Source organism: Magallana gigas, chromosome 6 (assembly GCF_963853765.1).
Source record: "Magallana gigas chromosome 6, xbMagGiga1.1, whole genome shotgun sequence".
NCBI lineage: Eukaryota > Metazoa > Mollusca > Bivalvia > Ostreida > Ostreidae > Magallana > Magallana gigas.
Window position 1 is genome coordinate 5,720,393 of NC_088858.1, and position 15,606 is coordinate 5,735,998.

Below are 15,606 nucleotides of genomic sequence, written 5' to 3' on the forward strand. Positions count from 1 at the left end.
ACTTATCCTGGATTTTTGCCGTTATAAAGAAATCAATACGCCAATGTGGAGTGAATCATTCTATAGCATGCATCGTGTTATCTTGGTAACAGATTAAAGTCTTGGAGGTTATTGGTGGGAGGGGAAGTATTGATCGCCGGCTTCTGAGGAGGACAGCGTTGTATCATCTCTTGTCCCTGGCGTCTGGCGGAGCTGAAGCTCGTGCACTGCATAGGTAAGTATGGCCCTGCTGTAGCGACCCTTTATCGCGTAAATCTAAGGTATACTTAGAACACTTTCATTAGCTGGGTTTTCTTGATAAATATCATGCTAATTTATTGAAATATTTAAGTGTGCAGTGAGTTGGGGATTGCTTGTTCGTGCAGTGTTATTCACCTAGAGCGTACTGTTGACATTGGAATGTTATCGGTTCTATTATCGCTGATAGTTATCTTATTGTATTGATGAACATATTTACCTGTCTATTTGATTGACTGATATATTATCCTACCTATTCATTTACCTAGTATCTTCCTCTGGACCACTGACAGTGATTACAGGGAAAAAAAAGAAAACATCCGAATATTGATTTCTGGGAAGGGATCCCAAATGTCAGACTTCCGGTTCTGAGGCAGTACACCACGGTGAGTAGACGTTTATCTTCGGTGTAACACGGAATTACGGATTCTGTCTCCGTTGACAGTCTGCGAAGTCTAGAAATATACCTAATCGGGCCCTTAATGAGGCTTCTGATGGTTATATCGGCTGTAATGTTTGTTTTTGCAGGACTACAACACCATTAGTCGTTTAAATGATACTTTTTCATAAGATCTTATCAAAATAATACCATGCTAATGATCTTTTTTTTTCAACTTCATCACGCCCGAAAATACTGTGTTTAGTTTAATTTGTCATTTTTATAAATAGCGTATCGTTGGTCCACATATCAATTTTATTATTGTACACTTTTTATTTACTTCAAAGGTAACGATAAAAATCATTAAGCCCTGTATATGCTTCTGAAGTGATATTTGGTTAATAATTAGTCCGTACAGCAATAAATCCGTTAGTTTATTTCAAGACCATCTTACTCGAAAACCGGTTCAAAGCTATGCTAAATTACCGATGTATTTATTGAAAAATAAATTTCCGTCAAATCTTCTGGACGATAAATACATTAAACACATTAACAGTTCATAACGGAAGAGTAATGGAGAAATTAATTAGTTCAATGAAACGTAAAACTGATTCCAGGAAACCAAAAAGCTATGGATACGAGAGAAGATGAAGTGGAGAGTCCCAGTATATTTGATCTGAACTACGTGTTGAACAGCTGCTCCAACTTCTCTCCTGATCTGGAGGAAGAAGAACGCGCTTCCAAACCAACTCTCAACTTGTTGGAGGTTAATTATGAGGTCAAAGAAAGGGTAGGACCATGGTGGAAGGGAGCGTGCTTCCGGAAACAGCGGAAGAAGACAGTGCTCCGTGACGTCACAATGCAACTGAAAAGTGGACTACTGACGGCGATACTCGGCAGCTCAGGTAGCAATCAAATTTGAGCCTTTTATTGGTCTTCAGAGATTAATCCGACACAAGCTTCCTTTTATTTTACAATGATACAACCTGGCTTTGTAACAGGGTGCTTGACATTATGGTTGATCAGGCAATAAAACTCACGTTTCATTTTTTAAACGTGCGCGAAGCAAGTTAGATTCCCTATCTTACTACAGCGCCCATGCATGTATCCAGCATGTTATTTTAAAAGAATTCACAGATAGACAGTTCGGCTGTTGGTGCCATTCTCTCATCAGAGGGCGTGATACACTATATAAATAGTGCTTGTTTGGGAGGGTAACTGTTGAAATTGACACCTCGAGAAAACCATTGTCAACCGACTCGAACTCCCAAACAGGCACTATTTATTTTATTATACTGAATGTCTTAATTTTAAAGAAAAATTTATTGCTTTTATACAAAAATAAAGTGAATACTACGGCGAACCGTACGCGCATAATTTACGCGCATGTAACAATTCGTTGTGTTACCCGTTGCCAAGTGTGTTGCTAATGCCGAGGGTAATAGAACGGATTACTAACTGCGTCTAAACCAATCAGATTTCAGTATTCAACATGAAAGTATAATAAAAGCTTTTATAGCACGCCCTCTGGTGAGAGTATGCTGATGGTGCTAGATTGAGTTTTTTATATTCCAGGATCCGGTAAAACATCTCTACTGGACGTCATAGCGTGTAGAACGGAAGGTAAAGTCACGGGCAAAGTCTACTACAATAACTACGAGTGTACCAAGGAGGTGATCAAGCAGTACGGCGCGTACGTGATGCAGGCCGACCGCTTCCTTCACAACCTGACCGTCAGGGAGACGCTGCGATACGCTGCATATCTACGGCTGCCCGGCCGGACCAAGAAGTTCGAAATCGAGACTAAGGTGAAGTGTCTGATTTTTGCTTTATCAGAATAAATGAGTTTATAAAGGTTTATATTTCAGGAAAAACGTATTGGGTTTTTGTTTTATAAAGGTAAACAATGTCATTAATGAGATGGGTTTGAAGAATGTGGCAGACAATAAGATAGGCGGCACCATTGTACGAGGAATTTCGGGCGGGGAGCGGAGAAGAGTAACAATTGCATTACAGCTTTTACAAGATCCAAGTAAATACAGTAACATGTTTACAATCAACATTTGCTGGTTTGAATATTTCACTTGAAACAGGCCCAATAACAACAGTCACTAAAATGCATTGATGTTTGGGTAAATGGAATAATTCTTCAAACATCCATATAAACTGTAGGTTCTTTTAACAGAGATTCTGCTGTTAGATGAACCGACTACGGGTTTAGACAGCTACACAGCTCACTACCTTGTCTCAAACCTCCGGGACATCGCGCGCAGAGGTAAACTGGTTCTCCTAACTATTCACCAGCCACGTTCTGACATTTTCAAACTCTTTGATGAAGTCGGTATTCTGAGTATGGGCGACATGGTATACTTCGGCGGGGCGGAGCAAATGCTGGACTACTACCAGGACATTGGATACCCCTGTCCCACCTATGCAAATCCTTTGGATCACTATGGTAAGGTCTGCAAATATATTTATTGCTGATAATTTATATTAAATTCAGAAATATATCCGCACTCTGAACGTGTTTACAGTTGATTTGGCCAGTATAGACAGAAGGGACAACCAGAGGGAGCACGAGACGGCGACACGCGTGCGCCACCTGGTGGACACGTTTTTCAAGTCGGAGATCCACAACCAAACGTTAAATGACGTCAACGAGGCAACGTTGCGCCCCACCAACAGGGCCACCATGCTGTACTTCTACAAACCCCGCCCACCCAATGTGTTTAGAGTCATGTTTACTCTTTGGAAGTGAGTTCTGTTTATCATATCAAACCGTACTTCAGACACTGAAAATTAATATGTTTAACAAATAACATCCAAATTGTGTTTCATTAGAGTTCTAATGTCACACTTGCAGCGCTAAGTATTATATAGCCGGAAATTTCGTATTACAATACAGTATACTACGACATTTTATAAATGTATTATCATATGTATGAAAATGTGTTTTTTTTAAATTTGGATGATCTTTTCTTATTTTATTACCGGTAATTTTTATTTGCATGCAGAGCAAGTTCGATAACATTAAAATATTTATTATTTTAATTAATTACGGTTGCGCATCGAAATACACTCATACAACAGATCTCGCCTTACTGTTTGATACGATTGCATATTTTTCGTACGTCTAAAGCATTTAAACATTCTGTGTTCAAACATTTATCCGCAAAATGGATAATGAGAAAACATATTGCAATACCCGGTACGATATTTTTTTAATGAACCACAATACACCGGAAGGATGTTATATTGAATTTATGGCGCAACCTAGTGCGGAAGGACATTAACCCTACTTTGTTCTCCTTTTTCAGGCGGATGATGGTGAACTTGGCGCGGGAGCGGACGATCTACATCCCGCGGCTGTTCATGCTGTCGCTGTTCGTGCCCTTCATCCTGGCCTTCCTGGGTCACATGAAGACCAATCAGGAAAGTATTCAGGACAGGATCGGGTTGATGTATCAGTCCGCCAGTGTGCCCCCGTATGTCTCCATTCTTAATGCCGTGGCCATATGTAAGTCGCCTATTGCTCCTCTAATTCCGCCTGCTTACTCTCTCAGCAGTGACACACTACAGCTAGATCCCTTTGACAGGGGTAACAACGATGTCTAGCTACTTCTAGTTGTTAATGTTGTCTGGTCGCTAAGTTTCAAGCATCAACTCGATCTTTTTATTTTAACTGATGTCTTACAAATTCAAAAATTCTGTATACTATCTTCTATTGCACAATTTGTAAAGAAATGTTCACGACACTACAAGCTTAGCGTACACAGACCAATGACGGCATAAATAATGCAAGTGATTGCCTGATTTTTTTTTAAAATGCGCTCGTGCACACTTCAACTTGATATTAGTTCGTTGAATGCTTCAACCCATCCTGGATACATAGAACCATGGCTAGTCTGAAATGTTCAAACTATTTTTAGTCATATTGTCAGACGTTGAATGATTTTTTCAGTCTAGATTATTGATTAAAGTTTAGAACCATCTAGTAAATTAATATTTCACAATTTATCATGTTTCTTTTGCTACGATAGAAGCACGTGCATTGATTGTGTTGACTGACTACTGCTCTGTTTCTCACCTTTTTCTCTGTCCTGTGGGTAGCGTTTCTATTTTGTGACAGTGAGCACTTAATCCTCTGTCTGCGTGTGTGGCTGATACTCTGTCAACTGCTAAAAACCCTTGTCTGTAGAGTAGAGGTTTAGCACTACATTGTAGATATTGAGTAGTCTATAACACAGGGAAATACCCTCCCTGAAACTAAAATTGAAAAAAAAATCAATGTCGATACATGTAATTTCGAAAATATTTGTGTTTTATACTTTATATCTTTTCTATATGAGGGGTTTGGATATCTGATTGTTGCTGAAAGCAAGCATCGTTATTCGTTTTCTCTTTTTTCTTCCAAATATGAGTAATTCAAATCAATATTATTAAAGACTAGTCGCTTAATTATCCTTAGACATGTTTTAGAGATTTTCATACGCAGATAAGTCCAAATGCCAATAAATGTCTTTGGTTTTGAGGTAAGTTAGTAAGAAACTAAGGAGCCCATCTTTTATTTAAAGCATCTCTTTAATATATCAATCTTGTGTATCTTATTATTACACACACACACACACATATATATATATATATATATATATATATATATATATATATATATATATATATATATATATATATATATATATATATATATATATAAATTCTTGTTTATTCAAGGATTCCGTATACTAGTAAATAGATTATCAAATGTAACCCTTAGATAGAAACTTGACCAAACAGTACAATGAATGATCTAAATTGTTGGCGTTGTTGTTGTTTAGAGATATTGCATGCTATTTTTAAAGTTACAATCATACATTGAATGTTGTGCAATTTACCCATCTTTATTCATTGGTCGCTCAGTTGTTTTTGATCGTTTGTCTTTGTCCGTTTGTCAATCTGTAGATTTCCCAGCTCATGACTTACCCAACTAGACATAAAACTGGTTGCAAAATTGTAAGCAAGTCTTGGACCTGTGTGTAAATATTGGAATTAACGACTTGTATGATTGTTATTAACTTTCCCCGCCTTTTTCTGTTATTCTATTAAATAACAGATGAAATATGTTACTGTACGACGGAAAAAAATGTTTCTTTGCACGAGTAAATGAAAAAAAAAATCGTGCATTCGGATATGATGTCACTAATTAGGAAAAAGGTGTACATATATTACTTTGTTATACTTTCATGTTAAATACTGAAATCTAAAAGCAGTGATGTTTTCTTTAAAATTAAGACATTCAGTATAACAAAAGAAATAGTGCCTGTTTGGGAGGATAACAGTTGAAATTGACACCCCTCGAAAACCACTGTCAACCTCCGCTTCGCGTCGGTTGACAATGGTTTTCGAGGGGTGTCAATTTCAACTGTTACCCTCTTAAACAGGCACTATGTATATAATGTTGAATTAATTACATATATTGCCGATATTATGTCGCATGGTTTATTCTGTTAAACAGAGTATTACGTGGAATGATATATTCTTGGTATGATTTTTGTCCTGATTTCAACAAACATACATTTGTATATACTCTAAGTGGGTAATATGACCCATACCTTTTTGTTGGTGTTGTAAACTTTTGTTGCATCCATTTCCCTTCATGTTACTGTATACAGGGTAATATTCGCCCCCGTTTCATTTTCACCCCTTTCGCCCTCGTTGTCTGCAGGCGAATTTAAGACTGGGCGAATTCCAATGTCTTAAATTATCTCTCTTTAAACACAGCTGTGTCTGGGCGAATTCAAGACGGGGCGAAACTGTTTGCAAGTGAAGAAGGGCGAAAATAACACGGGGCGAAAATTACCCTAGTATCTTCAAATCTACACTAAGAATAAAACGGAGCTAAAAAGAAACAAATTCAATGTATGACGTGGCCTAAGCATTTAGGGAGGGAGATTACGGGGGCAGAGGACTGTGGGTGCCCTCGATACGGCAGTGGGGGTAACTGCTGATCCAGGCTTACATTCAGTTTTAATGCTATTACTTCTTATGTTTGGATATAATCAGGTTTTACCACAAAGACCAGAAGTTTGAGAATCAATCCCTAACAGCTGGAACGCATGATACTTTTTATTTTTATTTTATCCTGATATAATTTGTTAAGGTTCATTGACCCTCTGACAAGAGAGGTAACTCTCACTATCATTCCTTTATAAAACTTTGGAAAAGGCAATTTGATTCTTGTTATAAGTAAAGCCAAATTTCATAACAGTATACAGAGGGATTTTGAACCATAAGCATGAATTGTTTACTAATTTATATAAACTGAATGTTAAATAACAAATGCATGCAAATGATTTATATAATTCTTACTGTAACCGCATTGTTATTTTATTTCATTTCGTGTACGAACGCATACAAAAACAATTTAGATCAGTTTTAAATCGATTGATGATATAAAAAATTGAAGTTTCTTTTATACGCGTTGAAAGTCAAATCTAAAAGCATTTAGGAAAATTGATTTAAATTTTATATTGGTTGTCCTAAATTTCAGAAGTGTGTCGTTAGAAGCGTTAGTTCACATCTACTAGTATTTTTATGGATTTTACTCTAGCTCTTTATATTAGAAATATTTTGTTTAATGGTCTTCAAGATACCGAGCGTATCGATATTTTCACAGGATTGGGGAGTGGGTTTTGTTGGTTTTATGCTAATGAAGTGCTAGACTAAGTACTAGTATTTGAGGTTATATACTAGTATTTCTAAATCGGTCAATTTGACAACAGTTTATATGTTTTTCAAAGGAATGGTCCTTTAGCAACAGACATTTATTTGATAGTCCATAGGAAAAACGGGCGAAAATAAATTTGCAAATTTGTTTAGTCTAATTATCATTCGCATAGATTTAATTAAGGATACACCGGACCACGCCTCTTTTTCTCGTTCTAGTCCCGCCCCTGCGAGACCTGTATTACCGGGAATGCCGGGACGGGTTGTACTCCACCGCCACCTTTATTCTGACATACGCCATACATGTTCTACCATTCCACATCATTGCCAGTTTTTTCTTCAGTATTATAGTCTACTGGTAATAACAAAAAATAAATTAATTTTTTTTCCTGGATTAAAATTAAAAACGTCGGTAGTTATTATTCCTTGTGAATCTTAAATAATTTCAGTGGTTTTTCTTTATTCAATAATCTAAATGTCTTTATTTTAAGGGTTACGGGTTTGTACCCGAGCTGGGACCGATTCGCCATTTACTATGCCGTAGTGTGCGCACTTCACTTCATAGGGGAGATAATCACCGTGGGCACGATGGGGGTCCTTATCAACCCTAATATCGCCAACAGTACCTCGGCCCTGGTCCTCACGGCCTCACTACTACTGGCCTCGGGGCTCCTCAGGTAAAGCATACTTTAGATTTTGGGGCTCTTCAAGGTAACTTAAAGGCATACAACAGACCATTGGGCTCCTCAGGTAAGGCATACAACAGACCATGAGGCTGCACAGTGTCAAAACGGATAGACCTAAGAGAGGCTATGGACTAAACTTAATAGTTTAATTAAGGTTATCTAAAAGAGATCGAATAAGAAGGATGCCAGGGAAATATTTGACTCCTTAATTTGAGACTGAATGAATTGTGATTTGTAGGAGCATCAAGAACATGCTGGAGATTTTCCAGTGGGCCAGCTGGCTGAGTGTTCACAAGTACAGCACAGAGATCTTGATGGCCAACGAGTTCCATGGACTCAACTTCACGTGCCCCCCACCCACCTTAGGTAAGGGAACTTCAAGTGTCCCCCACCCACCTCAGGTAAGGGAAATTCACATGCCCCCGCCCACAATAGCTAAGGAACTTGACGTGCCCCCCACCACGTTAGGTAAGGGAGCTCAACGTGTTTCCCGCCTTTCTAGGTAAGGGACCGCTGTTCTTATGGGAAAAAAAAGACTCTGTCCCCAATCTTCCTTAGGTACGGGCCCTCTGACACAACAACAACAAAAATAGCTTCACGTGTTCCCACCCACTCGGGTAAGGGACCTCAGACACAAAGCTTATAAGTATGATTCCTACACATACTAGTACTAGTATGCTACTCACCAGAAATGTCGGTGTTCTAATACTCAATTACTTTTCACTTTTGTCCAGGGGTTTGTCAGTTTGAGACGGGGGACGCCTATTTGAGAGAGTTTTACCCCGATGCTGTGGACAACATGCACACGAACTTTGGGGCGCTGGGCGGCTTCACTGTGTCTTTCGTAGTGTTCACAATCATAGCCTTCAAAATTCGAGGTATACCGAACCTCAACTAGGACGGAAATGGACGGGTTTTAATCAAGCCATAAAAAGACTGACAACGAGTTTAACAATGGTTATCAATTTTTGCTCTATTTGTTGTTGAAACTTTGTATTTATTGTTAACGATGTCTGTGATAAATAAATTTTAACAAGAACACCTGTATTTTTCCTATTTTATTTTTCATAAATTACAAATAATTGAACTGGATTATTGATATTTATTAAACAGAAATATATATAAATTAGTTGGAAAGTTTGGCCCCCGCTAGTTCGGATTTGAGCGCCTTCGAGGCCTCCGCCATCTTGGCCTCCCTATCTTGGGCCTTGAGCAGGGCCTTGTCTGCCTCGGCCTTCTTGTCCAGCATCCAGGGGTGTTCCAGCACGGTGGTTATGGTGGCGCGCCTCTTCACGTTCACCTCTAGAATCTTGTGGACCAGGTCCTTGCACTCGGCGGACAGCTTCTTGGATTTGGAAAACCCCACTTTCCTCTCTAGTTGCTCTCTGACCATTTTCTTGATGTTGGTATCGTCATATGGCATGGATGCACACACCTACAAATACATTGAAATATACGTTTAGTATCTATAACACATTATATCTTCTCATTTTATGTCAAAGTACTTAAGTTACCTACCATGTTTATATTGGTTCACTTACCATGATATACAGAATGACCCCCATGCTCCAGATATCGTGTAGGGGACCGTGGTAGGGAATCCCCTGTAGGATCTCCGGGGCCGCATACGCCGCGCTCCCACAGAAGGTCTTGCTGACATCACCGGGCTGGAACTCCCGACAGAAGCCGAAGTCCGAGACCTTCACATTGTTAAGACTGTCAAGCAACAGGTTCTCACACTTCATGTCCCTGAAATATTTACGTAAAAATTAATATTGGTAAAGATAAAAAACTTCTTTTTGCTAAATATTTATGCAATAGAATTAACAGCAAACTGTATATGTATATCTTGGCTTCTTTGTAATTGCAGTTTGTGTATTAACGGTATAGGCAGTACATCGTTTTTGAAAGGGGGAGACTTATCCGAAGCCAAAACTTTTAAACTTTAAAACTAAATGCACAAAACGACTATTTTTTAATTCTGAAGTTTTCAAACATAGAAATAGCTTGTTATATGGGCTCAAGAAACAAAGATTATATGACTAGATAGAATGAAATGTTGAAATAACACGAATTATTAAACTGTAAAAATAAAATTTCCCCTACAAAGTTAAAACAGCATGATGATTGTTATCGAACCTAATTACTCTTGAAACTAAAAACAAAACCAAAAAAGACAAGCCCCCCCCCCTTCTTCCTGTTATTTTGTTTCCACAAAAGAAACAATGGTGCACGAAACAATTTATACTCTAACTCACCTAGCTTTACCGAAATAAATTATACATTTCCTTATACATGTACAGTAGATGTTTCTCATGAAAAAATTGCACTACAGAATAAATAGGATAACAATAGCATTCTTGTAACATAGATTTGTGTTTGAATTGCGGGTAACTGCATGTTTTCTATTTATCGGAATTTATAAAGATTTCATGTACAAAATAAAATGTTGAAGAAAGTTTATGACATTTATTTAAATTTTGCTAAAGTTTAAACACTTTGTTTTAAAATTGACATAAATACCGGTATATTAAATACCAATAGTACCGTCGGACCTACCGGTGTACGATGCGGTTTTGGTGGAGGTAGTCTATGGCTGAACAGATCTGTTTAAACATTGGTCTCGCCTTGTCCTCCTCTATCGCGCCGCGGAGTTTGATGTATTCCAACAAATCACCATGTCCGGCGTACTCCATAACGATATAGACCTAGAATACAGATAGAATATATTCCATGACGATATAGACCTAGTATACAGACAGAATATACACCATAACGATATACCTAGGATGCAGATTGAATACACTCCATATCGATTTAGACCTCCATAACGATAAAGACCTATGATAATGATAGAATACTGAGTATACTTCATAACGATGTAGATCTAGGATAAAGAATATACTCCATATCGACATACATGTACATGTAGACCTAGGATATAGGCAGAATATACTACATAACGACATTTGTTTTCCCTCGGACTGAAATGTCACATTTGCATTGGTTTAAAGATAGCACGTGATTGCCTCATATATCTCTATACTTGTTCTGTGAGAAATAATATTAGGCAATATGGCCGTCATTGGTCGACGCTTCGCTTACTCATTTCGACATTTCATAGTATTTTATACATAAACTGCATGCCGTAAGTTCTTAAAGTATTTGGAGTTGTTGCCCTTTGAAATTCTTTAAAATAAGAGTAGTTGCCCTTAGAATATTGACGTCACATTGTTTTGTCTGGAGCAGAACAAAATGGCAGCGTCGAAATTTGCTCAAATCTCTGCAGAGGAAAGGGAGAAAACATTTAAAATTGAATAGCAACAAAACATTGTAAGTAAACATGGGTGAAGCAAAGATTTTGAAAGAGTATTTGAAAGGTGAGATTGAAAATTTTGAAGAGTTTAAATTAGTTAAATTGGACGAGATGTTAGGCATCTTGTACATGGCTTTGCGTAGATCATCGCTATTTGTGAAAAAATATGTCGCTTGATAGTCCTCGAGAAAACAAAACACTTATTAGGTTAGTTACTGACTCACTACGGAAATATATTGGGTAGATCAATCTCATAGAAGGCTCGGCTTCGCCTCGCCATCTATGAGATTGATCAACCCAATATATTTCCGTAGTGAGTCAGTAACTAACCTAATAAGTAATAATAGACCTAGAATGAAGGCAAAATACACTACTAGTACTTAACAACATAGACCTTGGATGAAGGCAGAATATACTACAAAACGACATAGACCCAAGATTCAGATAAACTATACTAAATGACAATATAGACCTATAGAATGTTTAGATATTAAATATACTACATAATGACAGGGACCTAGGATAAAGATACATGTAGAATATATTTCATTAAGATATAGACCTCGGATAAAAGTAGAATAGACTTCACAACGAAGTAGACTTCGGGAAAAATTGAATATGCTCCATATTGATATAGACCTATATATAGCTAAGAAATGATGATATAGACCAAGGAAAAAAGATGGATAAGCTCGATAACGACATAGACCAAGGGAAAAGTTAAATATGTTCCATTACAATATAGACATAGGATACAGATAGAATATGATTCAAAAAGATATAGAATACCTATGATTCTGATAAAATACGCTTCCAAAAAAATATAGAAATCTAGTACCTAGTAAAATGGTGGAATATGCTTCATAACAATATAGACATCGGAAAAAAGATTAAATATGCCACATAACGATGTAGACAGTCACCTAAGGAAAAAAATAATATGCTGACATAACAATATACACCTATAAATAGCTAGGGAAATGATACAGACCAAGAAAAACAGATAGAATATGCTCTTTAACAATATAAATCTCCTAAAAAGATAAAATATACTCCATAACGATATAAACCGAGATAGAATATAGAGGAATATTTCAGAACGACAAGGGCCTAAAATAAATCAAACACTACACAATTCATTTCCATTATATACAGAAAGAATACCTAAGTTATTCTTACCTTATCATTACCTTAGGGACTCGCAGTAAATAAAGCAGTTATTTTGTTTTTGAACTTACCTTATTGTGAAATTCCATTAAATCAAGGCATTTGACAATATTTGGGTGTTCTAATTTTATATGAATTGCGAGTTCTCGGGGTAAAAATTTCTCTCTAAAGTCTTTCGGGGCTTTCTTTTTGTTGATAATTTTGACGGCGACTCGTTTTTGGTTTTTCTCCGAGTGAGCGCTTTTAACCTTGGCGTATGAACCCTCCCCAATGAGGGTTCCGAGATTATATCCCCTTTTCTTTAGTTCGGCTTCCTCGTCTGTTAAAGACATCGAATCATCTTTTGAGCCCATACCAAACATACATTCTAGCCAACCTGGCATATATGGCGCTTCATGACGACACCTTTATACCATTGTGACGTCATCATATTGTGACGCTGAACAACATCAACTTTTCGCTTTACTATTGTCTCGTTTTCGTCACTTGCATCCATCGTTACCAAAAACAGCAGTATACTTGGATAGCAGAGAACAAAAGGAAGTTAATGCCTCCAACTCATAAAAGACAGAAGCGTGTTGCAATGGGCGAACCCCCTGCAAATTCACAGAGTCTGCAACACGAGCTGGAAATAATGCAAGGTGAAGTTGAGGCGGTAGAAGTTCGGCGTTCTACAACTGATAGATGCGAGACCATCAAATATCGGCCAACATACAGGGCTGTTCTTGCAAAAAAGGGGCTTCTGGTCAAGCAAACGCTCGGGAGTGGCAGCTATTCCAAGGTAAAGTTCGCACTCTGTTTGACCGGTAACACGATTAAGACGGCAGTCAAAATTGTAGACCGCAACAAGGCCCCGAAAGATTTTCAACAGCGGTTCCTGCCCAGAGAAATCAAAATATGGCCACAGTTGAACCATCCTAACATCGTCAAACTCCTGGATATCTTCGAGGATTCCCGTCGGGTGTACATGGTGTTAGAGTATGGAGAAAACGGTGACGTACTTCGTTATATCCAGCGCACGGGGGCCATCAAAGAAGGCATGGCTAGAAACTGGACCAGACAAATTTGTGAGGCTGTACGCTATCTCCACGAACAAAACATCACCCACCGGGACCTCAAGCTTGAAAACCTGCTCCTGGATAACAACTATAACATTAAGATTTGTGATTTCGGATTCGTCAAAGAAGACCCGGCCCGAGAATTGAGTAAGACCTACTGTGGTTCCAAGTCGTACGCCGCTCCGGAGATTTTGAAAGGCGAGCCATACGACACCCAGAAAGCAGACATTTGGGCCGTAGGTGTGATTCTGTACATTTTTGTCACTGGTAAAATGCCTTTTGATGAAAGCAAAGGTAACCATGGAGTCTTGGAGGAACATAGAAAGTTAAACTTCCCTTGGCATAAAATCAAAAAGAACGTGTCGGAAGAATGCAGGGCTCTCATCCTATGGTGCTTCAAATACGATTTCTCGGAGCGGCCGGACATTTACGATGTTCTTGGCTGTCTGTGGTTCAAAATGGGGATAATGGTGGAAAATCCCGAAAACGCAGGAATCGAAGGATCAAAGCCCATCACGGAAAAGGCTGAGACAACCGAAAGGCAACCGGAGAGTCCCAAGCAGCCGGCTTAATTTGATACGCCCTTTACCTAATGATATGCTGCGCATGTCTATATAGCATGTTGTATATAGCTTATTTATGAACTGTTATCTACCTCGCATGTGTATTTAGATATATATTTTTATTTATTTAGGACATATTTAAGGTTTTATAGGTTTGTATATCCATAAGTTTTTTATAAAATGTACTAACATTTCTTTTTCTAATGTACTAACATGTGTATAGCTCATGCTTGTGATTTAATTATATGCATAATAAAATATTTTGAGATAACTGTATTCTCATTTTGTAATCTTCATCTGTGGAGAAATTGAAATACTATATAAATACTATTGAAATCTCCCATACATCTGTTACCCCAGAAAATCCAAAACTAGTGATTCCAATTGGATAAACTTATCCTATTTGGTTTGTTCAAAGGATCGGGAAAGCCCAAATTTCGCAATTTATGCAAGAACACGATTTTTTTTGTTGGGGGGGGGGTGAGATAAAATATCCACTAAAATTTGGCAAAACTTCTCAATTTGAAAAATAAAGCACCAGTTTACATTTGTTATATTTTGTTTTGCTCGATACTTTTGAGGTTTCCTTTTCTGGTCTCCGATTATCTACCTCCCAGAGGGATTTATCTTTTACACAAAGACGGGATGTGCATATATGTAGGAGGAGTTCGAGTTATTCGATTTAAGTTTTCTTGAACACATGTATCTACGATATATAAATATTGCTTTTTATATATATTTACACTTGCAAATGTTTTCCCTTACATAACACTGTTTGCGCAATCCGCTATTCCTGCATAACAGCCTGGGTCAAGAGGTCAAAGTAGCGCATGAATAATCTTTCAGACTCTTTCTATATAACATACTGCTTTTAAATACATTTAATCAAAGAAATTTAATGATAAATGTAATTTTAATTTATAAAAAATTTTCTTTGTTGGTTAATTAAGGAATTAATTCAATAGCTCTCAATGTATACGAATATAAAATAGGATTTGGGCAGTTTAAGTTTTATAAACCGCGAAGTGGTTTATAAAAAAGCGTGAACTGTAACAATCCATTTCATATAAGTATAAATTGTGTAGCTACTGATTTCATTCCTTATAATTTAATTTTTTACAATTAGTTGTAGATAAAAATGGTCATTTGACCTTTAAACTGACATTGAATTGACAAAATGATAGTAGGATTTTTTTTAATAACCTCTATGAAACAAGAAAATCAATCTTTTGTTTTTAACAAACTCAAAAGATCTGTTTGCAATGTCACCTTAAATCCTTTCTGTTGAAGCAGAAATAGTTAACCGATATTTTAACACCATACTCTTAATATTCATCTTATAAACTGTTCTTCTTTCCTTTTTTTTTTCTTTTTTTTTTTTGAAAATCACTGCTACTGGTCTGTGTGGTTTATCTTATACTCGTTATTTCAGTACTTTAAAAATAATCCGAGAATGAATTGACCATTAATTTATAAC

The 15,606-nt window shown here is 37.3% G+C and overlaps 3 protein-coding genes across 4 annotated transcripts; 2 read left to right on the forward strand and 1 right to left on the reverse strand.

Annotated features, from left to right (window-relative positions):
• The first annotated feature begins 71 nt into the window (after positions 1–71).
• Positions 72–9,066, forward strand: LOC105328492 (ATP-binding cassette sub-family G member 5). Of its 2 annotated transcripts, none has more exons than XM_034469638.2 (12): positions 72–214; positions 507–623; positions 1,234–1,521; positions 2,192–2,424; positions 2,516–2,648; positions 2,802–3,071; positions 3,151–3,370; positions 3,934–4,133; positions 7,559–7,697; positions 7,831–8,016; positions 8,264–8,426; positions 8,760–9,066. In XM_034469638.2, the coding sequence occupies exons 3-12, from the start codon at positions 1,248–1,250 to the stop codon at positions 8,793–8,795; spliced, it is 1,854 nt and encodes a 617-aa protein (XP_034325529.2). In that variant the 5' UTR covers positions 72–214; positions 507–623; positions 1,234–1,247; the 3' UTR covers positions 8,796–9,066. The 2 variants fall into 2 exon arrangements, with proteins under 2 accessions (XP_034325529.2, XP_034325528.2); XM_034469637.2 differs by having other exon boundaries at positions 8,264–8,391.
• A 4-nt stretch (positions 9,067–9,070) lies between these two features.
• Positions 9,071–12,938, reverse strand: LOC105328495 (testis-specific serine/threonine-protein kinase 1). Its single transcript, XM_011429397.4, has 4 exons — positions 12,580–12,938; positions 10,585–10,733; positions 9,567–9,774; positions 9,071–9,460 (listed from the first exon to the last, which is right to left on the reverse strand). The coding sequence occupies exons 1-4, from the start codon at positions 12,889–12,891 to the stop codon at positions 9,152–9,154; spliced, it is 978 nt and encodes a 325-aa protein (XP_011427699.1). The 5' UTR covers positions 12,892–12,938; the 3' UTR covers positions 9,071–9,151.
• A 39-nt stretch (positions 12,939–12,977) lies between these two features.
• Positions 12,978–14,401, forward strand: LOC105328496 (testis-specific serine/threonine-protein kinase 3). Its single transcript, XM_011429398.4, has one exon. The coding sequence runs from the start codon at positions 13,056–13,058 to the stop codon at positions 14,136–14,138; it is 1,083 nt and encodes a 360-aa protein (XP_011427700.3). The 5' UTR covers positions 12,978–13,055; the 3' UTR covers positions 14,139–14,401.
• Positions 14,402–15,606: the final 1,205 nt, after the last annotated feature.

What these genes read in the sequence shown, in the direction of transcription:
- LOC105328492 (XM_034469637.2), top strand. Translation starts at nt 1,248, where the DNA reads ATGGATACGAGAGAAGATGAAGTGGAGAGTCCCAGTATATTTGATCTG. An exon ending in AAATCCTTTGGATCACTATG is followed by an intron (nt 3,072 to 3,150) that starts GTAAGGTCTGCA and finishes ACGTGTTTACAG; the next exon opens with TTGATTTGGCCAGTATAGAC. An exon ending in GTCATGTTTACTCTTTGGAA is followed by an intron (nt 3,371 to 3,933) that starts GTGAGTTCTGTT and finishes CTCCTTTTTCAG; the next exon opens with GCGGATGATGGTGAACTTGG.
- LOC105328495 (XM_011429397.4), bottom strand. Translation starts at nt 12,891, where the DNA reads ATGCCAGGTTGGCTAGAATGTATGTTTGGTATGGGCTCAAAAGATGAT. An exon ending in TAATGGAATTTCACAATAAG is followed by an intron (nt 10,734 to 12,579) that starts GTAAGTTCAAAA and finishes TCTGTATTCTAG; the next exon opens with GTCTATATCGTTATGGAGTA. An exon ending in CAAAACCGCATCGTACACCG is followed by an intron (nt 9,775 to 10,584) that starts GTAGGTCCGACG and finishes TAAATATTTCAG; the next exon opens with GGACATGAAGTGTGAGAACC.
- LOC105328496 (XM_011429398.4), top strand. Translation starts at nt 13,056, where the DNA reads ATGCCTCCAACTCATAAAAGACAGAAGCGTGTTGCAATGGGCGAACCC.